We start from the raw sequence: 23,418 nt of genomic DNA, 5'->3' as shown, positions 1-23,418 counted from the left end.
GTAGTTCCAGAAAATATTCATACACCCCCTTATTTAGGGGGTCGGAGGTATGACCCCCCACCCCTCTGAAATTTTCAACCCCCTGGAAAAAGATCAATACAGTAACTGTTAAGGAAAAAGGGCATTTAACCCCCCCCCCCCCCTCCTCTCTGGAAATTCCTGGGCGTCCGAACCCCCCCCCGAATTTCCAATCCCCTCAAAGGGGGTTATGGATATTTTCTGGAACTACACATTGCCACACTAAAGCAAGTCTGCACCTCTGTCATTGTGGTATTTTCAAGCCCATAGCCAGGGGATGGAAGATGGATATACAAACAACCTCGCGAAACTTTCTGACACGGGCCTGAAAATGTGTCCTGCTGTTGGCGGCAACAGTTTCAGTTTGAAACCGCTCAGGTGCAAATATCCTTGGTGGCAACGTGGATGCAATTTGTTTCTTTTATGTATGTTATCAACAACAAATCATTGAAAATAATCACGAATAATTTTAATCCTCTTTTGATTTGAGTTATTAGAGAATCATTTGAATCATCATGATAATTATAATCATCTCGTGGCTCATGCTCGGGGATCCAGCGTACTTTGCGGGCGCTCCCAAAGGTCACATAAAGTACGCTTGACCCTCGAGCATGCTTGTGGTTAAATATCAGTCGATCATTTGAATCAGTATCATTCTTCAATCATAATCAATCATTTAATCAAATCATCATCAAAATTATTATCGTCCTTATTGAACAAAAGTTTATTTCATTTATATCACATTTTAATTACTTACTGTTTAGTTACTTGTCACCGGCTTTAGAAGTTTATTTACTTACTCTGTCCATACACTGAATGACCTCGGAAACCAAATCATACTGTAGAAAACAGAAGGCATGACCGTGAAGGTACCACCAGTAACACCTACTACGCAGGCACATGTACACACTGCGTGTCTATAATACCCATAATCATGACCCACTCACGAAAACATTTCATGACCGGCGTGTACAGTAGGCTAAGCACAGCTTCATTTGCTATTTTAGAATATCTAAGCCCAATATTAAGAAACTCACAATTTTTATTTAGAGCAGGTGGGCTTTCTTTGCCTGGTTCTCTCCAGAGGAATAAAGTTTTATCAAATTCTGAATTTAATTCAGTAAAATTTTAAATAAAAGCAAGAGTGCTGTACTTTTGCAAAGTATATTTGGTGGTGACTGTTGACTTTGCTGTTCTATTTGCCCTAGATCTCAAGTGAAAGGTTAACATCTCAATATTGAGCAGCTCAGGGAAAGAGTTAAACTTTTTTTCCTGTCAGTTGCAGCGCCACATGGGCTAGCTTAACCACATTGACAGTTTCGAACTTCACCAGCGAACCAGCAAGGCAAACAAAAGCTTCAGTGTACATGAGAAGATGACGAAATCTTTCTAGTTATCAAGTTCGTCTCAATCTGAACTGTGATTCTAATGTGCTAATTGGCTAATACTTTAATAAAAGAAATTTACAGATTGTCTAGTATGCTTACCTCGCTGGCACGGAGCAGCGCGAGATGCTCATCATTGACTGTATCACGATTCTTCTCCACAAAGCCAGACACAAAATATTCCACATGGTCAGCAAAGTGGTGGATCACGAATGCCAAGTTGGACATGCGCGGTTTGGAAAAGTGTTTGGATTTCTGGAGGTGCTGCTTGTACAGTTTTTGTGCCCATTGGGAGTCTGAACCTTTTGGCATCTGCGAGGGGGGTTACAAATTGTGAAAAAAAAAGGAAAAATCAGTAATATGAACATGCAATACAAGCAACAGAGAGAAGAGTTTTTTATTAAACAGCAGAAAAAGATGGCGGGAGGCGACAAAGCTGATTGAAAATAGATGGAGGGGTTGAATAATAATGACGTGATGAATTAACATCCAAGCTGCTTCTTTTTGTGAAGTGTTGAACCAATAGCCATAATGTGAAAGCTTTACAATTAAAGCTAGCTACACCAGACTCTAACAAGTCTATTTTTAAGAACAAAAATATTTTCTAGTTTTGCAGCTTTACTGCAAGGATTAAGGCCAAGAGGGAATTGATGTTTAAAAGGTGGACAGGGAAAGGAAAAATGAAGAACCTCAAGAAAACAATTTGGAGCACATGAGAACATTTTTAATCACATAAAGATGAGACTGGGATGAGACCTATGATGCACTAGGCAAGCTATCTCACCAATAAGCGACCCAAGCCTAATTAAAAACCAAATTGAAGAGAAAACTGAATGCTGTTCCTGTATGGGTGTGTATTTCAAACCTTGCACTCCTCGTCCAATAAGTCCAGTATCCCCAGCTTAGCCTCAATCAGGTCTATACACGGCTGGTTGTCATAAAAGTTGATGAACGACCACTGGATCTCCTCACGCACATACTCGTCTTGCTCCAGCTTGAACACATGCTACAATACAATCGAACATAGAATCAAACAGTGATTTGATAGATTTATTACAAGAGAACAGGTGATCGAACTGCAAGTTCTACACTACAGCAGAATACACAGTTCCTTATATTAACTAAGTTCAATAAAAGGCTTGATGATTATGACACCTACCTGCGTAAATTGCTGCTGTAGCTTCTCATTGGCATAATTAATACAGAACTGCTCAAAGCTATTAATTTCAAATGTCTCAAATCTGTAACAAAGACAATACTTGCATCAAGAATGGTACAAGACCAACTTTAAAGATCAAAAATTGAAAATATCAATTTATGACAGCTTTTGTTACTACAAGACTCCAGACCAACTTCTATAAACACGACGATTGCTCTAAATGATACTGACCCATAAATGTCAAGCACACCAATGAAAGAGTGTGGCTTGCTTGTGCTTGTCAAAGTACAATTGATGGTGTTTACAACCCACTTAAAAAGCTGGGAGTAGATACGCTTGCTGATGGCTTCTCTGCCATAATTGGCCTGGAAAACGAGAAGAAAATACTCACTACTTGATGACTACAAAAAATGTCTTCAAAGTTATTTCTGGAGATCTTGCATGTATCATTCTAAAATATTGACACTCACTCAAGTAAGTATTCAGTGCGATTTCCTAATTCTAGCAAAAAGAAAGAGGGGAATAGCTGACTTCACTTGTACCATATTTAGTTACTGTACAAAGCTAGATTTCCAGATAACACAGCAGCCCAATTTTTTAGGGGACAACCCTGTAAGGGAATCGGCATAATCAAGAAAACGTTATGGCTTGTACAAAGGTTACCTCTGTGATGCTTAGTGGCTTGATGAGTACTTCTCCCACAGTCACAATCTTGCGGTTGCATAACCACTTGCGTAACTGGTTTTTATCTATGCCAAGTAGCACTGCAGTCATTTCCAAATGGAAGTCATTTTCCTAAATGAAACATATGTTTTAAATTCAAAACCACAACATGGTTTGTAATTTTGATCCAATTTTATACCTTCCATAACAATCAACCAGATAGGGCTATTAACCAAGCACTGCCAGCATTTGCTGAGGGAAGGGGACAGACATAGATATCACATGGAAAAAGTCAAATACTGTACTTGACAATCCTTCAGTAGACAGACAGGGGGGGGGGGGGGGGCAATTGCACCTCTGTGACAAAACGAAAATAATATAATTTCTGTCTGGGGATGATCAAACCTCAAGAGAAGGTGCCTCATTGAGCCGGCAGCCGGCACATTTTAAGAAGGCTGTAATATCATAAATTAAATAATTGTTAAAGACCTAGGTTTATCCATGAGCTGTAGCTCTGCTACATGTGCAAACATGTATAAAGTCTGTGCAAAATGTAATAAAATGCCTTAAAACTTACCTCCACTGTACATTCATCGTCACCAGCCTGCAAGATCTCTACATTCCCCAGATGCAGGATAGCTGAAAGGATCCTGAAGAGCATAAGCTGCTCATCATCGTTGATGCCAACCATGGACAGGGCTTCTCGTAGCTCCTCAAAGCAATCTGCATCATCTATGCTATCCACCACTGGGGCATCACCTTGGTTAAGGTAGCTAAAGTTGTCTGGGTGGGCTAGGGAAAGAACATAGGCATAGTGATAAAGATAAGTATTCTGTAGTATAATCATGCTGTTAAACACAAGGTTCTTGTATAAAACGCCTTGAAACAATAGGAGGAACTCTGTATCCTACTAAGCACTAGAACTCATTAGATAATAAGCCATGAAGCCATAAACTAAAATGGCAATGAACATTTATACAACCTTGCAATATTGTTTTGGCAAAAAATTTTGTTTTAATTTACAATTTTCAATTTATGCAAATTGTCTAGAAATCACCTGCGACCAACTAAGCAACCAACAGTGTTTGTTGTTACTCATGGTCGGCTGCACAACTAGTTTTTTCACCATATCAATTCATGGACTGGTCAAATTAAAGTTGTCAAAATAATGCTCTGTTTTACAAGAAAATGGCTTTTTATAGGAATTCAAGCCAAAAGTTTTCTAGGCAAATGTTACCAGTGCTAATAAATGATGTACAAAAAGAGCCGTCTCATCCCATTTTTACCGGAACCTTGTGTTTAAGCAGTCATCCTGGACAATATCTACGATACTGCTACATATTTGGTAACGTTACTGTGTCATTTCACAAAATATCATTATCCAAAGATTATCTCATGCTTTAGCAAAAGAAGCTATTTCTATTGCGAGATGAATTACAATTCACAGTGAGCCAAGTGGATTTAGCCACATTTATCAGAGGATGATATTTTGAAAATCCTGCCTTCTCACTGTGTTTTTAGAAGGATGTTTGACTACAGTAGATATCCATTTCCCAACAAAATAAGCATTTTGAGAGATACCTAGTTCAAAAATTCAATAAACAATTTTTCTGCCATTAAGTACGCTGACTCAGCACTTACCCAGTCTGAAATCTTTCATCTCTGGTAACTCACACGCTGCACACATTTGGTAGAAAACATGGTAATTTCTCTCCTCTGCTGCCTGGAAAACCACCCTTGACTTTTCCAGTAAATATGTCCGCATATGTGCACCAATAATGTGGTGGTTTCTGTCAAATGAAATTTCCAGGTACTTGCCAAAGCGACTACTGTTGTCATTACGTATTGTCTTGGCATTTCCTATGGCCTAGGATAGAAGACTACCATTAGTACATAATAGTTTGACTTTTCATGAAACCTTCTCCTTTACCTTACTTTTATCGAAGAGGATCTTTCACTACAGTATAAACATACATCTTAATAATCAAACCTTAATACTCTTATCTAAGAAGATCTAACGATACAGCAAACAAATATCTAAGTAATCAAATCCTAACTTACTCTTACCAAAGAGGATCTTGCTATAGAAAAAAATATATCTTAGTAATCAAATAAATGTTTATAGTTTGTTTATGTTCACAGACCTCCATTATAGGGTTGGTTGCTGAAATAGATATATTTATAGTATATTTATGTTCACTGACCTCCATGATAGGGTTGGTTGCAATAACTTTCTTCTCTATCTGGGTTTCCGTCGAGGCTCCGCCCACAGCGCTAAAGTATCGCATGGCATATTTTGCACTGACAGTTTTCCCAGCACCGCTCTCACCACTAACTATCACTGACTGGTTCCTCTCATCTCTGATCATATAACATAAAAATGTATCATATACATGTCACATGAGGGAGCCTGGGTTGGCAGAGTATTGCTCTGTAGTGCCTATGCCTCTCACCATAGGGCTCTGGGTTTGATTCCTGGTTCTGATGTGTGTGGAGTTAGTTCTTGCCTTTGCTTCAAGGGTATTGCTTGCTTTCTCTGCTCCCCCCCCCCCCCCCCCCTCCCTCCCAGACACACAAAGAAACAATTTTGATCCAAGCTGTATTACGTGATCAGATGTGAGTGGTATGACAGTTGCATTGGGTGTCTTCTATGCTGTCGACTCTACCATGTTGTCTCTACTCCCTTATGTAAAAGGGAAAGTTCATTTATTATTCGGAGGGGGGGGGGGGGGTGGGGGGCGTGAGGATTTTGATAAAAGTTAAGAAAAAAATTAGGTGCCCCCCTTTTAGGTGAAACAAAATTTTCTGGACAGAAAGTGGAGGGGAAGGAATTGGCTGAAAACAATTCAAAAATAGTGATGGCACTCAATTTCTCAAATATTTGACTAAATCAAGGTTGTCAACCTGATAAAGGTTGATGCTTTATATGACACACATTCTTCTCCATGCGTGAAAAGCGCAGCACGAGAAAGAAAAGAAAAAGAAAGAGAGGAAGACAGCAAATTATGAGTGAGGATATTGATGACTAAGAATGAGCCCTGTAGCATGACAGGAGCAAAAAATGGCAAAGTTCTAATTGTAAGGTTGTGTTAACTAAAAATAAGCTGTAGTTTTTTTTGGTAGATGATCTGTTCTTGAGATATGATTTAGAAAAGTTGCCATAAATCATCAAAAAGTAGTAATTTTTTGCTCAAATTGGGCCATTTTCAGACAATTACAATTTACAATTTGCAAAATCACAAGAACGGATTATCTACCAAAAAATACTATTGCTTATTAAACAAGAACCTCTAGGCAAACAATCAAGCAAATGTAAGCTAACACAACCTTTCAATTAGAACTTCGCCATTTTTTGCTCCTGTCTTGCTGCATTAGAACGTTTTGCTAATGATTTTTAAATATGAAACATAAGCATATAGCGGAAACCATGAAAAAAATAGAGTGTATACAGGTTTGTATTGCATAGATAAAACGTAGTTTAATACGTATCCTGGATTGCTGGATTGTACATGCCAAATAACTGCCCCCAAACTGAGACTCTTGTAACCAAGAAGTCTGATTTGACACTTGATCAAATTATATAGAAGGGAGAACAATAAAAAAAATCAGTGCCCCCCCTTTTAAAATCCACACACTTTTGAGCCCCCCCTTGAGGATAATAAAAAAACTTTCCCTAATTCAGGTTTTCTTTAGCTACAAGGAGAGTAATGGCTTCAAAAATATTTCAATAATGAATTTAATATAACTAATAATAAAGCAATTAAAACTAAAATATCCAATATTATCAAGATTATATGAAACATTTTATATCTGGTGGGGATGGTCTGCTTTGCCTCAATCAGTTTTTCCCTATTCTTTAATACGGTACCTTATCATGCTTTGGAACGCATCTTCTGCCACAGCAAATATGTGTGGGTCCATGTCACCCATACTACGGCCCCGATAGGCCGCGACAATATCTGGTCCATATAGTGGTAACTCTTCATAAGGATTGATGGCAACAAGAACGATTCCTGATTGAAACCAAAGCAGCGAAACACATTTGGCATGTCAAGCTTAAATTTAAATAGTATTCATAGCCCTTACTAACCCTAATATACTGTTGCATATCAATCCATTAGAAATAATATGTATTTTCTTTTGAAGTCCTTTGTATTTATAAAATTGTAAAATGAAGTGGGAACATGGAGGAATCCAAGTAAATAGCCTTTAAAATTGGAACATTTATTTGGAATTATTTGTGGTAGTGGTAGATAAGTAAGACGAAAATCGACCCTCTGAGATCTTTAAATGAAACTTACTCTTCTCCTATAAACAGCAATAAAAAAGGGCACTCTGCTTGAGTCTAGAGCTTTCTCTAAACAAAAATATATGTAAAACGCATTCTTAAAACCCACTCATAGAAACCCTATTAGCTGACACATCAAAACAATTACAGCATTTGAAAGAGCATTTTGAAAAGCTGACAAAATATCTAACATGTTACCTAGAGCAGATAGATCATTTACCCTCCTAGGACAGCCATAGAGAATGACTACCTAAGAATGTCTGAGGGATTACACAAGGAATTAGCGTAATTTAGATTTGGTGTTTATTATATCTTTAGAAAAACTAGTGGTTGTTGGTTTTTCAAGCTATATGTTTTGGGTTCTAAGGTTGAGATGAATAGCAAAAGCTTATTACTTCAATGTGTTTTATGGGTTCCATGGAAAATAATGAGAACTTTATTATACAATAGCAAGCAATAAAATAAATTGCAGTAACAGATATAAGCAGAATAAGTTTATTTTCCCTATGGAACTTTAATTCCTTGAGACTATTACTTATTTATAATTTTCAAAAGTACAAAATTGCAGAGTGTTCCCTTAAAGTTTAATCACAAAGTGACAATATTTGATAACACAACAAACTCAGAAATGCAAATTCATTAAATACAACAATCACCGAAAACTCCAACATTGTATAAATCTTCTTTGCGATTGTTTCTCGCGTGTTCTCCTCTTTGTTTCGCCGCTAAGCAGTGTAAACAAATTGTTTTCTTGTGAGCCATCACGGATCTCATGTGAAAAGCAGTGGTTTGTTGACAAATGCAACCAGCCCGTTACATACACATCTTAATGTCAAGGATATAGCACTTACCACAATAGGTATAGATCGCATTGGACTGGATAAATCGGACATTTAAATTGTGTAATACTGCAAACATAAAAAAAATCAGGCATTTTAAGAAACTTCACGCAACATTGATTCTAGTAAAACAATTCACAAAGTAGAAAATAGTTTAGATAACTTATAAAATATTGGATTGAATCAAATGCGACAAGGTTGGGGATTTAGTTAAGTTTTGATTGAATAAATATTCAAGTTTACACACCAACAAATGTTATTTGAATAAATGAATCGTACCTGCCGGCTCGTGTAAATAACTGAGTGTTGTCAAATCATTTTCTCCAACCAAAATTTCCGGATTCCTCAGAGGAGGAAGTCTGCTTTTCCTTGTATCGATGATAATTTCCTGCAAATAAAAAAAAGGAGTGATTTCACAATTGAGATTTATAGTGTTCTTGACTGATTTTCGAGTCATGCAAAAACGCGGGACAAATTCGAGTTTCAAATTACAACAGTGACTTACACGGCCATCTTCAAGCAAAATTTCCAGTATTTTATCCTCGATATCCTTGGTGAGCTCTCCACCTATCCAGACCAAGTCTGGATGCGGGATCCACACTCTAGCGCCCTATACATCACAAAAAAACAAGAGGCCATATAGTACAGCAGGCCTTCACAAGAAATGTAGAAAGTTTATCTAAGCAAAGACGCGATAACAAGGCAGAAACAGAGGCCTCAAAAACCTTAGTATAGAGCTCTAAAGTCGTCATGTTGGCACCCTCCTAAGTGAGCATTATGTCATATTATTGTCCAAGAAGAATGTATAATATTTGCTGCTCCTTGGAAGGAGAACAAGCCAGTTGAAGAACTACGTGTGCATCGGTTGCAGCCCACTCGCCATGTTTTCTTGTTCCACAGCCTTGTCACATACCGCTGACCAATCGCTGGTTCGCATATTACACTCCTGTCAGAACTATTTTTGGTACAATTTTCGACAAAACATTTTAGCCATCTCGTTTAAAAAATGTTTTGCAAGTAAGATTTTAAAACAAGCAATGGGGTTTTTATACCAATACTATTATCAAAATATTTTACAATTATTGTCACTTGCTATAAAGTTATGACATATCGGTTATAACACGGGTGAATGCGTTTTCAAATATCAATTAATCACTTTTTTGACTCATGATATACAATAAATATAGGCCATAAATTTTTTTTTTAATATATTATTTTACAGTGTAGATGAGTCATACTGCATGATCTAAAGATTATTTCGTATCTGTGAAAAATCAGCGTGATTCCGAAATGAGAATGATTAGAATAGAAAAAGAGCGCGTTCGTTTTGAGTTCCCTCCGGAATGGAATGAAGGCCATTCCACCCATTCTGCTACCTGAAGCATAATGACTCGAATGCCATTCTGAACATTCTCTACCAACCATTCCCATTCCAGAATGATAGGGGATGGGGGGGGGAAACCCCCAAAGTCTTTCGGTAGAGATGTAAATTTTTTTCTCATTGCGGCCGATGAAGTCTGACGGCTATTCGAGACCACGGCACGAAACATCACGTGTTTCGTGACAAGATAGTTTTTGCGTAGGCTGTGATTTAAAAGCGAAGATAAATATGTTCAGTGAATTGATATTTATCTTATTAGTAGTGGCGTGGACCACTTGCATGGGCAAGCGAAACTTATTTAATTTGTCAAGTCGTCTAAGCATCAGCAATGGTGTCAATTTCAACGATCGTAATTCATCAGATTGTGCAATGATCGTACCATTGTATTCCAGGGTAATATTTCACGTGGAGATCCCAACTTAAAGGTGTTAAAGGGGCTGGAGGGATCCGGTTTTCGGATAGGGAAAGGGGGGGGGCACTTAAATGCGCCCTTCAACTACCACCTCCCCTCCCGGAGCAGTGAAGGAAAAGTACTGGACTACTCTACCCCAATTACAAACCTTAACCTGCACCTAACAACCTCTAAAAGTATCTCCCACCTTCTTCATCTGTGAAAGTGTTGGGGCCAAGAAAGGTACAATTTGCTCTCAGCGCCATATTACCGCAATGGGATTCAAAACAAGCGGAATCGTGCAGCATTGTGAATGAAAAGCGAGCTTATTCAGTTGCTTGTTGGCATGCTGTGTATGGATTTTTGTCAAAATTGTCGGTTGACCCTACCCCACTCTAAGACCCTTTTGAGCTTTTCGTCCAATTACGCTTCAATTGAGTTTTAGACTTTGTCAAACGTGACACGATGTCAACATTTTTCACAAATAATTTATCATAACGAGACTATTCTACCTACCGAAGCAAGAAACAGAGAGACGCATAGAAAGATCCGATTAAATTTATTGAATTATTCCTTTAATTCAGTTTTACAAAAATCGCACACTACGACACTAATGTGTTAAGGGTTTTTGTGCCAGAGTTTTCACTGTAGCGACACAAAATATCTAGATTATTCGGTTAGGAGAGGTCTCGTTTCTTTATATTCGCTGGGTTGGTAGTTGCTAGGAAAAGAGAATAAAAAAGGAGGCCCCTTATATCAGGGTAGTTCGAAGGACAATTTCCCCTTTCAAGGAGGCACACGCGTTTTTGTATGTGCTACACCAATGTCCCTATTTGACGGTTCAATAAAAATGTGATTGTACCCATAACTACCATAAAAAAGCGGTTAGTTTCGCAACCATCGAGAATTCAAAATGTTTGGTTCGTATAGAAATAGTACATAGTTAATGAACCGGCTACAGGCGCGTACCCAGGATTGGCTTAGGGGGTGGGGGTGCGCAGTCGTTGGTATCATATGGAAAAAGCATAGTATTTGAAGATTCCCTAATAAGAAATTACCCACTTTTTGGCCGCCAGGAGAGGGGAGGGGGGGATGGGGTACGCGACTGAGCTCTATAGTATAGTATAATGATAATAATGATAAAAAATAGTGATGATGAGTAGTCTACTAAAAGCACAATGCTTATGAGGTGTAGACCCCTGTCGCAGACTTATTGTAGCATCTCTACTAAAATATATTAATGTTCTTGATTTGTTTTAACTAAGGAATCCTTATTATTAAATTTACATGTGGCTGATTTGATGAAATAAAGTAGAACTGTAGAATCATATCTATAAATCAATAGCTGCTTTTTGAGAGAGAATATTGTCCTTTACAATCTTTTTTAACATATTTATTGATCTGCATTGTTTTGCTTGAGAAGTGAGGTTGCTCCAGATTTTTGGACCCCTGTACGAAATTGAAAATTGTCCCCGTCTTGTTTTTCTAAGAGTTGTGCGATAGTCGCATGAATTTCTCATGTTATAGCTGTGGATTGTATTTTTTTGTTTTTTAAAGTTACAAAAGTCCCCGGTAATTGGTTATTGTCGAATTTATACATGAATAATGCAGTTTCAAGGGCGTTAATGTCACAGACCTTAAGAAGCCTTTCTTGTTTGAATAAGGGCTCTGTGTGACTGAGGTAATGAGAATTTGTTATTATTCTAACACACCTTTTTTGCAAAAGGTATATTCGTTTTAAACTTGTTTCATAATTACTTGCCCAGTTGATATTTCCATAGTGTATGTACGGATGAACTAATGTAAAATATATATGTATATATGTAAAAATTTTTAGGCTAAATTTAGGCAAATAAAAGCGAAGTTTATTCATTATTCCAACATTTTTAGTGATTTTAGTTCTGACATGGTTGATATGCGACTTCCAATTTAATTGACTAATGATGAGTCCTAAGAATTTAGTTTTATTTTTCATCTGGATTGGTTCGTTGTTTATCTATATTTTGGTTGTATGTTTCGTTTTCCTTTTGCTGTTTCTGGATATTATATAGTTTTTTTTAGTGTTAAATGATAATTTATTTGGCTTAAACCAATCTGTTAGTTTAAATAGCTCGGAGTTTAAAATTTCATCCATGTCCTCAGCAGACTTCGATTTGAAAATTAAGTTTGTGTCATCAGCAAAAAGAGTAAACGAAAACAGTTCCGTGGCATTAGGGACATCATAAATGTATATTAGAAAGAGTAAGGGCCCAAGAATGGAAATCTGGAGAACACCACAGATTATATCATATTCTCCTGAGTTTGTATCTTTATAATTAAGGAATTGTTTTCGGTTTGAAAAATAATTTTGGAACCAAAGCAGTGGAATTCCTCCTATACCATAAAATTGCAGTTTTTGAAGAAGGATATTGAGGTTTATGGTGTCAAATGCCTTTGACAAGTCTAAAAAAAATGCCAATAGTATTGTAGCCTTTACCAATAGAAGAGGATATCTTTTCTATAAAGTCACAAACTGCCATAACTCTTGTTTGTTTGTCTCTAAATCCATACTGGTTATTATTTAGAATGTTATATTTGTTAATGAATGAGATAAGTTGATTCTATATTGCTCTTTCATAAATTTTTGAGGAGCATGGAAGTATAGAAATTGGTCTATAGTCACTGAATAACTCTTTTTCTCCTGATTTAAATAATGGTATGACTGGCTATTTTGAGTTTATCTGGCACTATACCGGCCATAATAAATTGGTTGATTAAGCAGGGCTTCTGGAATTACGCGCTTGTGCGGAAGCGCGTAATTTGGCTTTCTCCGCGTAATTCCGCGTAATCCACAAATTTCCGCGTAATCCCGCGTAATTTAGCTAAATTTTGAAAGACAAAACATTTAAGTGCACAGCTGATGTGTTCCTTTAGGGTTCTTACCTCTATTTCTCGTAAAAAAAAAGACAGATATTCTTCGTAAGAGTGCGATATTTCGAACTGAATTTCGAAAACAAATAAAATGACTAGGCGTTCTTTGCTAAAACGCGAAGGCCTAGGACTACTAATAAAAATACCTTTTTTAATTGGCTGGTGGCTAGGAGCCAATGAAAACTCGCCTAAGATATTTTCGCGCAAAAAAATAAACCTTTTTCAAGTTATTTCGTGTTTTCCTTTGGAACAAAAAGTAGTTTGGGCGTAACAGTTGGTATTCAGTGTAATTTTGTGCGTAATTCAGTAAAGAATCCCGCAAAATTTTGATTTTTAAAGAATAAATGTATTGCAAAATCCCGCGTAATTTAGCAAAGAATCCCGCGTAATTTTGAGTTTTTTTCCGCGTAATTCCAGAAGCCCTGATTAAGGTACTGAGAGGATTTGATAGTATTGAAATAGCTGCTTTGATAACCCTTATAACAATCTCATCAAATCCACAACTGTTTTTATTTTTTAGAGAAAGTGTTATTTCTTTTATTTCATCAGGCGTGGTAAGACGGAAGAGCAAACTATTGCTATAGTTACCCTTTAAGTACGATTTTATATCAATTTTCGTATTTTTTTAAAGGTTTGGCCCTATATTTGTAAAATAATCAGTAAATTTACCAGCAATATCCTTTGGATTTGAAATTTCTTGGTTGTTATTTTTAACATTTTTACATTTATTACAAGTCTTTGTCAAATAAAATTTCAAAATTCTTCGCTAGCAGTTTTCACACATTCGATCGGCATTCCTTCCCAAAATTAATTCTCCCGTGTGTAATACAAGTATTTGTTAAATAAATGGCTTCCCGCTGTTCAAAAGTATTCGCTAGCAGTTGTCACACATTCGGCAATCTTCGAAGAATATCAAGCGATCGACATTCCTTCCATCTTCGGGGCAAGCTTTTGAGAATAAACTAACTTTTTTGCCTGTGTCTGCCCTCGTAAATTCACGATCGAATCCCTCGCATGCTTTGGCTTTCATCCGCCATCTTTGTCGTCTTTATTTCTCAAACTTGAAAGTGTCTTGTCTGGATCGTCTACAAATAATTGAACTCGAGGCATATCAGACTGAATTTGTTGTTTCTGATTTTAACGATAACCATAGCTCTCAGCTGACTTTTACACGAACAATTTATTTGAATTGCTTGCAGAATTCCTGTATGTATTTTAAGTGAGTATCAGTGAGTCTGTGTTCGCGAACAAAAGCTGTTCGCGAACGTTGTTCGCGAATTTCGCGAACAATTTCGCGAACATATGTCCACATGTTCGAGAGCGGTACTGTAATCCACTGAATGAATCTTGCATGTTTATATTGTTAGTAAAAATATTGTCAATAAGTGTTGCACTATGACTTGTTATTCTAGTAGGTTTGCTTATAGTAGGAATCATCAAAGAAGAGTACATAATATCAAAAAATTGCCTTGTTAATTCATGATATTCAATATTTATAAGGTTAAAATTAAAATCACCAAGAATATAGAATTTTTTGTTTTCAGTGTTTAGTCTTGTTGTTAAAAGTTCCATCTCGTTCAAAAAATCATTTACATTTGAGTCTGGTGGTCTGTAGATAACTCCAATTAAATGTGTTTTTAGATTTTTTTTTGATGATTTCTATGAAGAGGGATTCCATAGATGTAGATTCAGAGTTTATGTCACTTCTTAATTTGCTAACCGATCAATAACTGTTTTGTTTTCTCTCTCGCGCCATAAAAAATTTGACTGCATAGAATACAGAAACTGATCAACCCAGTGGTTTATTGGCTAAATGCTAGTCTCTCAAGAAAAACTGAATTCTGGGCAGTCGCGATACCTAGAATTTGGCTTAAAATCAAACGTAATCAAAAGTACTTTTTTGTATTCATGCCACCTTCACAACCTGCTTCCCGATGTTTCCCCCAGACATCATTGACAGAAAAGCCTTAGCCACATTCTCTAGCCCGTCTTCCACTGTCTCCCTATTTTTTAGTTTGCCCTCTTTGACCCAGACCTCGAGCTGTGCACGGGCTGCAGGAATAAGTGGACTGAAGTCCAGGACCAGAAACCTCTCACGTGTGATGTTCTGTTTGGTTACGATCTCTTGGACGTCTTGTGGAAGTGGGTTGGGGTAGGGGATGTCTTGGTTGTAGGTGGAGATCTGGCCACAAATTATCACATGGGAATTCTTGTTCATAAGTCTGATGATCTATAATTCCAATAAAGACAAATCTAAATATGTGATTATTTGTGGGTACCTGTGAAACATTCACGTTTATAATTAATAAAAGACATAGAGCCACTATCTGATCTGAAAAAAGAAACAATTGATTTGAAAAGTGTATGTGATCATGGTAACATATTTTAGACATGCAGTGGACCCCTGATAATAACTCCCGGCTAACTTAAATTGACTTATAAAACAAATACTAAAAAGTAATATATATCAACAATATTTTTTCTACACACATCCCAGCACCGTAGCAGGGGATTGGGCACTGGGGGCATGTCCCCCCCCCCAATATTGTAAAGAAATTATAAGAAAATGACCAGAAGGGTCATGGCTGTGCCCCAAAATATTTTCTTAACATTTTTGTATTGTGTTCCCCCCCCCCCCCCTAATATTTGAAGCCTGCTACAGCACTGCATCCCACATTTAATAAAATGTAAACAGAAGAAGTAAATGTAACAGTCAACAAAGTATCTTCAGAATACTCCACACTGGTTCTTTATTCCTTTCAGTGGCAACACGAGGAAACACAAGAACAAAGATACTAATTTTTTGTACCACAGTCAAAACAAAAACAAAATAAAACTTAATCACCAAAAGGCTCAGCAACATTCTATGAACTATGAACAAGGGAATACAGACAACAGTTAGGACATTTTGCGGAGGGTCCATAGGGGCAGATTTGGCAATCTCGATTTTGTGAGCACACAAAAAAGGAGTTGGGGCTACATCCTTCATAGTGCTTGTTTATGTGGCTAGTTCATCTTTGATCAAGCCAGCAGGCATTGCACTAGCAACACTGTCTTAAAAGACAATTTCCTAAAAGACTTACTTCATTGCTTATCTCCCCACCAACATTATCGAAGTACACATCAATGCCCTGAGGACAGTGTTTCCGCAACTCTTCTGCCATATTGTCAACTTGCTTGTAGTTGATGGAGGAATCAAAGCCAAGCTCTTTGATATACTGACATTTCTCCTCACTACCACAAATCCCAACAAGTTTTCCACAGCCAAAAATTTTGGCGATCTGAAAAAGCAAGACAAAAGATCAAAATGACATCTTGTGGAAGGTTTAAGAGGTTTCTTGGGAAAAAAAAAGAAGGCGGTTGGAGTGAGAGGAAGAAATCTGATGAAAAGGCCAGTTGCACTCATTGTTAGATAACATGATACTAAACTATTTTATTTAAAATCACTATACTGCGTCCCGTTGCATGAAACACTGTTATGCCACCAGTGCATCTATCAGACGACAGACGCACCCAAAAATGAGATCTATTTGTTTCATACAACAATAAAAATGTTTTCTCATGTTACAATATAGTTTTTGGGAGCGTGCGAGCACGCTTACGCCAAGTGTGCATGTGTCCTCTTATAACACATGGTCCCATGGGCCGATGTATAATATCCCTATAGAAGCTTACCTGGCCTGCTGCGGAACCACATGCCCCTGCGGCACCAGTTACCACTACTGTCTGGTTTTGCCCAGGAACAATATGCCCTCTCTCTTGTAAGGCAATCAGTGATGTAAGTGCTGTCAGACCACAGAGACCAAGGGCCAGTGAGGGATTCTCACATACAATTTCACTCTCCACCTGTTTTCAATAAAGTCAATAAATAAATTCTGTATCTGTAAAACAGAGGCATAGTTACAGTGAATTCTAATTCTTAAGGGGCACACTCTTGGCAAAATTTTCAATATTACCTTTCTCAGTGATTGATGGTCTTCAGGTAGTACGCAATAGTGTTGCCATGGGAAACCAAAGCATTCTACAATATCTCCAACGCTGAACTTGTCAGATTTGCTTTCTTCTACTCTGCCGACACCACCACCCGAAAGAACTTTCCCTATCTCGAATGGTGCTATGTAACCAACACTTCCACCTGAAAATATAAGAATTATTGGATAACATAGCAAACTTGATAGTATGAGAAAGCTAGCCCGTAAAACTACGAAACCTCAGTCCCGTAGCCAGGGGGGTTCGGAAGAACCACCCCCACTCGACTGGAAGGTCCGCTCTGATGAAGGAAAATTGAGTACAACTGCGAGCTAGGGCGAGCTTCCTAAGAGAAAAGGTCCGCTAAATGGGTAAACGAACCCCTCCCCCCCCCCCGGTCAAAATCCTGGCTGCGGGCCTGAACCCTATGTTTCTGGAAGCGAAATGAGGGGGGGGACAGACTGCAATCGGTTTTGTTTGCTCATACCCTCGTTCATTCTACTTCGCATGTATGGGTCCACAGATAGGTAAAGCGTCTTCACAAGGATCTCTCCTTGCTCGCACACTAATGGTGGCTCGACGGGCTCAACGGCAAAGTTTTCTAAGCTTGGAGGATTCACTTTTCCAGGGCGACTACGCAGGATCACGCGAGAGTTTTGTTTGGACGCCATGTTTCGAATGGACGAAAGGCATTATGGGAAATCGAATAGCACTCACCCTGTCCCCACGTATCCTTTTGTTCCGTTTTTAAAAAGATCCGCGTCCACACGAAGCGTTTTTATTTTGATACGACCCGTCTCCACCAAAACGCAGAAACGATACGAAAACGATAAAAATGCTCTACAGCGCATGTGTAGACCCACTATTTTGCTGGTTTACATCGCGCGCGCAAATCGAATCACTCCATCGTTTTCGAAAGGTTCCGTTTTCGTCCGTCCCCACGGCACCGAAAGGGTATCGTTTTCAAATTGTTCCACTCTGGAGATCGTTCTCAAATCGTTCCGTTTACGGTCATCGTTTTCGCCTTTCCGTGTGGACGATACCCGTATCTGTAACAAAAATGTTGCGTTTTCAAACGAAAAACGGATACGTGGGGAAGGGAAATGTTGGTTCTCACTTGGACGTAAGCGCAAGCGCAACGCACGCTTTTTTCCGATTCTCACTGGAACATAAGCGCAAGAGCAAGCGATAGAACGCAACTGCTTGATTTTCTTGCGCTTGTGTTTATGTTTGACCAATTTATTTTGCCAGATCTACTTAAGGTATTTGAGAAGGTTGTAGCTGCACAGATGACCACCTTCTGTCATCTGTGAGACCGAGTCAGTTCTGAATGTCAACATCTGTTCTCATGGGTATACCAGATGACCTTCTCAAGGCTATGAAGAAAAGGGAGGTTACCCTTTTGGTCTTGGCGGACTTTCCCAATGCCTTTGACACAGTCCACTACTCGATCCTGTTGTCCAAGCCATCTTCGTTAGTGTTTTCAAAGACTTTCCCGAAATGGGTTATAAGATATCTGAGTGATAGAACGCAGTTTGTTCAGATTGACGATAAATTTTCAGAGCCTGAAAAAGTACGTTTTGGTGTTCCACAGAGATCCATCCTCGGGCCGATGCTCTTCAACTTATATGTCTCTGACTTGCAAACTCATCTCCCATCGACGGTCACCACCTTCCAGTATGCTGACGATACGACAATTTACTCCAGTTCTCAACCTTCCGAGCTGCACAGATCTGCAGAAGAGCTGAACTCATCTTAACAAAATGAGCTCCTGGTCCTCAGCATCACACCTTCGTCTCAACGCGAGCAAGACCAAAGCCATGCTGCTCTCCACAAGCCAAATGGCACGTGTTCATAGTCTAGATAGCGGCCGACCTGTAGTATCGATCTCTGACAAGAGCCTAGACTTTGTCAGTGTATACAAAATTCTAGGTGTAAACATCAGCGAACATCTAAAGTTGGACGAACACGTAAAGGCAAGGCTCCGGAAAGGATAAAAAACTTTAAACTTATAAAACACTTTGTCGAATCTCGTGTGATATAAAAACTCAGCTATTGTGTTACTGTTTTTAATCCTTTACCCGAGTACCTCTCGAATCGTTTACAGCGCACCCAGTTTGCGGCCGCCAGTTTTGTGTTGGGACGATATGTTAACAGTAAATCAGATATACTAAATCTTGGATGGCTGCCTTCACATAAATTAAGAGATTACTCACTACTCAGAAACACTTTTAGAGCTATGTACTCTTCTAATTGGCCTTCCTACTTGGAATCTTCTGCGGCCACTAGATTAGTTACTCCACTCCTAGCGAACACCTTCCAGAACTCAACAGCAACTTACTGACTATAAGCATTTGTGTAACCTATGCAAGAACTTCCTTAGGGACCGAGCTATTTCAACTGTCTAAATCTATAGATATCATGTATATATGTGCATAAACTGCATAGTGAAGATAGGCAAACAGGTAACGCTACTCGAAAGGTTTTAGTTTTATTTTCATACACCACAGGGGCGTACGCAGGATTTTAACAAGTTGCAGTCAAAGCGTTCAGAAGCTGAATGAGGGCGTGGCCCCTCATCCCGATTCCCCGTGAAGATTTCATAGCTCCCGCTTTTGGGTTTGAAATTGGCGTAAATGCGTCAGACTTATGAGAATATTACACGATCCTCTGTAATCCTCGATCCGAAATAGGACTTCAGCCGTCGCGTGACACCGAACGACATAACAATATGTTTGGAAATTATCTGTAGACTACCATGATTTAGAAAATTATAGTTTTTATCCTCATCATATATATAAAACTACGTACATAGAAATGAATGAGTAAACATTTGATTTTTTCCCCTCGTTATGCAAATAATATCGCCAAATTTTTTTGCAGTCCAGTGACTGCAGGCCTATAGGCCGCGTACGCCCCTGCCAGATGAATTCTATTTTCATACCCTCATTTCATCTGATCTGGATGAGGCACGATCCTCGGCAAATGGGCACGTTTTCTTTTCTATCATTCACCAATATGCGTACTTTCTACGTCTACTTCTAGCTACGCCCTTTCTGGGGGAACAAAAGTTGGCCGGGAAAAAGGAATTTCAACACAGGACCCCGACAGTTTGAGGAGAAACATGAATGGCCTTCTACCATCAGTAGGGACTGGTAGTAAGAAGATGAAATGAAAGCGGCTTCAATAAAAATTGTGTTCTTAATTATAAATACCAAGGCATATAAGAACAGCGCCATGGCTCCCATGTAAGATGATCCTTTATGAGACACCTTCATTATGCCATAGTTAAAAACTATGATTAAATGGGTTCTACTAAAAAATGATGTGACGAAAACATACCATTTTTTGTCAAGGCTTTGTGAGTATATGTTCACAAAAGTTATTCACCTTTGAAACTCAATCAAGCCTTCAGCTAGTAGAGGAAATAATCACAGACAGATTTTTAATATGGATGTAATAGATAGTAAAATATATTTCCTCTGCCAATCTTAATTAGCCTTAACTACTCAGAGCTGTGTCAGATATCAAATGCTCGGCCTTTAAGTAGCATGATAGAAAATCAAGCTCTACAAAGAAATAGCCCTTGATGATTTGGCATGAATTTGGAGTTAGGAATGGACCATTTAATATTTAAAGGGGAGGGCAAATACTAGGCTTGTTTAAGTGAGCCAGTAATCTGATGAGGCCTAGCAATGGTTGGAAATAGAGCCAGAGCCAAGGCAAGTACAATACAAAGACAATTTTGAGCACAGCTTTCACAGCAGGAAAAATGTGCAAAAGGCCATTTTCTATACTTTTAAAACAAATGTGTAAAGCTTTTAGCCAATAAATATATCATGCATAAGAAATTCCCCTTCTTATGGCCAAGCCCTTTGGCCTCTCACTCAGGTAGTCCGACTGTTGAGTCAGACTGTACATATCGTCTCTACGTATCATCTTGCACCCCCTCTCACAACAAAGGCATGGCCAGCCTCATGACTAAAGCTTTGTCCACTTGTGTCACTAAGCTCAACTTGAAAAAGAGAAAAACAACAGTTAGTAGAGTGAAATAGCTCAATAATCACAAACAATCAAATATTTTTGGTATCACTGAGTTAATACCTCTGTCTTTTGACCTCTCAAAATGACCTCGCCTAGTCCGAGTGGAATCTGTGAATGAAAATAAGCATCATATTAAAAAATGTCAATCAACCACTCCTTTGTTTTGTTTACCTTTGAAAATATAACAGTTCATTTGCAAGGAAACTTCAAAATAACAATCTAATAATGAAGTTGATAAGTAACAGACGGTATTTGATTGAAAATATCTTGGTTACTCGCTTGAATTATACAATGGAAATTGATGCTTTGTGTGAATTGGCATTGAGCAAAATCATAAAATGGTGGTGTGATGCTTTAAAGAAGTACAAAAAATTTGCTTAGTCTGTTTGTGCGGGGCCTTGGAGTAAGAGCATTGGTACTCCCTGACCTGAGAGATTACCCATGATGGTGGATACCATGTAAGCTTAGCATAGATTTTAAGGGCTCTGACTTGCGCGCGGACATAAGAAACTTGTGAAAGGCCTCTCCACGCCATGGAGATGTTCTGCAGGCCAGTAACTTCCAGAGCAATCTGATAACTCAACCCAGGGAGTATGATGAGAACGCTGCACACCCTCGATAACATGTTCAAGATAGTCCGGCAGGGCTGACCATATGGAAGAGGCATATTCTAAGATTGACCTTATTAGCGAGATGTAAATACGGACCAGATCCTTAGTAGGTACTGATCTCCTAAGGAGCCTGAGTGCATATAGGCCCTTATTTGCCTTCTTGACCATGTAATCAATATGAGTGTTCCAAGTTAAGTCTTGGCTGATGAGAACGCCTAGGATCTTAAAGCTCTCTATGCGCTCTATAACCATGATAAATAGGCTATTGCAGGGGGTGGGCTGATACTGTAAGAAATTAATTACCATTTCCCTGCATTTTTTTGGGATTTAGGCGCATCCCCCTAGTAGTAGCAAAGTGGTAGATATCAATCATCCAAACAATCATCCATGATAATACTTAATTAATGATATTTGATTGAGATTACAGTATCTCAGTTATTTCCATGAATCAGTAAATGGAGATGGATTCTTTGAGTGACTTGGTTTTGTGTCCCTTCTTCATTTTAAATTATGTTGTTTTCTGCCTTGAAGGTAGTAAGATACACTTACAGTGATCTCTGGCACTTTGCCTAGAGGCAGCTAACTCTTCTCGCCTTCTCTTCCCAATGCTATCCTTATGTGGACTTTGAATGAAGTGAGTCATCATTGAATACAGCAAGGGCCTGAGAAGATGTATAGGAAAAACAAAAATGTCATTTTCAAAGCACATGTAAATGAACAAAATCTAATGCACCTCACAAGTTTCTATCAGGCTATTGTTAGAGATACAGATGAGCCACTGATGTCTAAGTATTGCAGCAATTGCTCCTTAAAATCACTGAATGAGACTACTACTCCCTGCTTCTCACGTTGATGCTGTTGCATGGTCTTCTGTGATATTTAGTTCTTCAGCGAGAAATCTCCTGTCAATTGGATCTTTAGGCTGGCCAGATTCTAGAAAAAAAAATAATCCGAAATAACAATTGGTAAAAAAACATTTTGTGTTTCCTTAAGAAGGTATTAAAAAACCCAGGTCTGTTGTACTAATGGTGGAGAAGGGTGCAAGGTCAATCTCACCTGTTAATAGTACAGAGAGTGTATATTTGTAGTTATTGAACTCCAGATATTCTCTTATCAGCTCGTTAATCAGCATGTTTTCATTCGATAGAGTTGGCCGTGTTTCTGACTGTAATTCAAGGTATTAAATAATACTTGTTGTTACAGGAATAGAGAAGTTACTAGAATAAAGAAAATTTTTAAAAAAAATCTTATATTGTATTGCATTGCATTAAATGTACCTGATCATCTAAAGCACTGAACACCTCAGCTCGTATTCGAGCCCGGATCTGTCCGAGAATTCCTCGATTGTCCAGGGTCTCCTTTAGAACTACACAACAACCGATAGATAAACAACAAACATTTGAATTTTAGAAATATTTCACAAACGACTACGAAAGCTTATGGCAAAATATCACACTGAGCAAAGTAATAAGGCTATAAGAAAAAAAAATAATTGAGATGCACATCGTGTGCTGTTTTAATCGTCTTGATAACGTTGCGATCTATAAATTGTCAATAAACAAACCTTCTTTTAGCTTCTCTGAAGACGTCGCCATTTTCTTTTGAATATGGCGCCTGTTGCAAACCGCTGACAAATTGCAGACTCGAGTAACTGGAGTAACGCCTGGTACTAAATGCTTCTGCATGGAAATCATAAGACTTTCGATCAGTTTTCTTTAAAAGTTCGGAGAATCTCTAGGTTTTATCTTGTATTCTGTTCG

The 23,418-nt window shown here is 38.3% G+C and overlaps 4 protein-coding genes across 7 annotated transcripts in view; 1 reads left to right on the top strand and 3 right to left on the bottom strand.

Moving 5' to 3' along the window:
• LOC5513646 (unconventional myosin-Va) overlaps positions 1-10,455 on the bottom strand; it is a 37,417-nt gene extending 26,962 nt beyond the window's left edge. Inside the window, exons 1-14 of one of the 4 annotated variants that reach the window (XR_007307412.1) lie at positions 9,078-9,724; positions 8,858-8,962; positions 8,632-8,740; positions 8,365-8,421; positions 7,094-7,238; positions 5,430-5,586; positions 4,867-5,092; positions 3,803-4,017; positions 3,226-3,357; positions 2,794-2,927; positions 2,563-2,644; positions 2,269-2,409; positions 1,506-1,715; positions 819-857 (exon numbers count right to left, since the gene is read on the bottom strand). Coding sequence is in view for 3 of the 4 variants with exons in the window: in XM_048725697.1 (XP_048581654.1) it covers positions 819-857; positions 1,506-1,715; positions 2,269-2,409; positions 2,563-2,644; positions 2,794-2,927; positions 3,226-3,357; positions 3,803-4,017; positions 4,867-5,092; positions 5,430-5,586; positions 7,094-7,238; positions 8,365-8,421; positions 8,632-8,740; positions 8,858-8,962; positions 9,078-9,104 (1,779 nt within the window). In the remaining variant the exon portion in view is untranslated. Of the gene's footprint in view, positions 1-818; positions 858-1,505; positions 1,716-2,268; positions 2,410-2,562; positions 2,645-2,793; positions 2,928-3,225; positions 3,358-3,802; positions 4,018-4,866; positions 5,093-5,429; positions 5,587-7,093; positions 7,239-8,364; positions 8,422-8,631; positions 8,741-8,857; positions 8,963-9,077; positions 9,725-10,332 lie in introns of those variants that run through there. The other 3 variants (XM_048725698.1, XM_048725697.1, XM_048725699.1) reach the window with 3 other exon arrangements.
• Positions 10,456-13,546: 3,091 nt separating this feature from the next.
• On the bottom strand, positions 13,547-17,703 carry LOC5513645 (prostaglandin reductase 2). Its single transcript, XM_001633831.3, has 5 exons — positions 17,491-17,703; positions 16,991-17,169; positions 16,710-16,880; positions 16,118-16,315; positions 13,547-15,264 (listed from the first exon to the last, which is right to left on the bottom strand). Exons 1-5 carry the CDS (start codon positions 17,672-17,674, stop codon positions 14,941-14,943), a joined length of 1,056 nt encoding a protein of 351 aa, XP_001633881.2. The 5' UTR covers positions 17,675-17,703; the 3' UTR covers positions 13,547-14,940.
• Positions 17,704-17,776: 73 nt separating this feature from the next.
• Positions 17,777-19,726, top strand: LOC125561363. The gene is made up of 2 exons (XM_048725591.1): positions 17,777-18,991; positions 19,048-19,726. The coding sequence occupies exons 1-2, from the start codon at positions 18,767-18,769 to the stop codon at positions 19,345-19,347; spliced, it is 525 nt and encodes a 174-aa protein (XP_048581548.1). The 5' UTR covers positions 17,777-18,766; the 3' UTR covers positions 19,348-19,726.
• Positions 19,727-19,847: 121 nt separating this feature from the next.
• Positions 19,848-23,352, bottom strand: LOC5513644 (centrosomal protein 20). The gene is made up of 7 exons (XM_032383170.2): positions 23,223-23,352; positions 22,936-23,024; positions 22,715-22,823; positions 22,507-22,591; positions 22,208-22,320; positions 21,108-21,155; positions 19,848-21,018 (listed from the first exon to the last, which is right to left on the bottom strand). The coding sequence occupies exons 1-7, from the start codon at positions 23,350-23,352 to the stop codon at positions 20,939-20,941; spliced, it is 654 nt and encodes a 217-aa protein (XP_032239061.1). The 3' UTR covers positions 19,848-20,938.
• Between the last annotated feature and the right edge of the window lie 66 nt (positions 23,353-23,418).

This window comes from Nematostella vectensis, chromosome 3 (assembly GCF_932526225.1).
Source record: "Nematostella vectensis chromosome 3, jaNemVect1.1, whole genome shotgun sequence".
NCBI lineage: Eukaryota > Metazoa > Cnidaria > Anthozoa > Actiniaria > Edwardsiidae > Nematostella > Nematostella vectensis.
The sequence above is the reverse complement of the archived record's forward strand: the minus strand, read 5'-3'. Positions and strand labels throughout refer to the sequence as shown.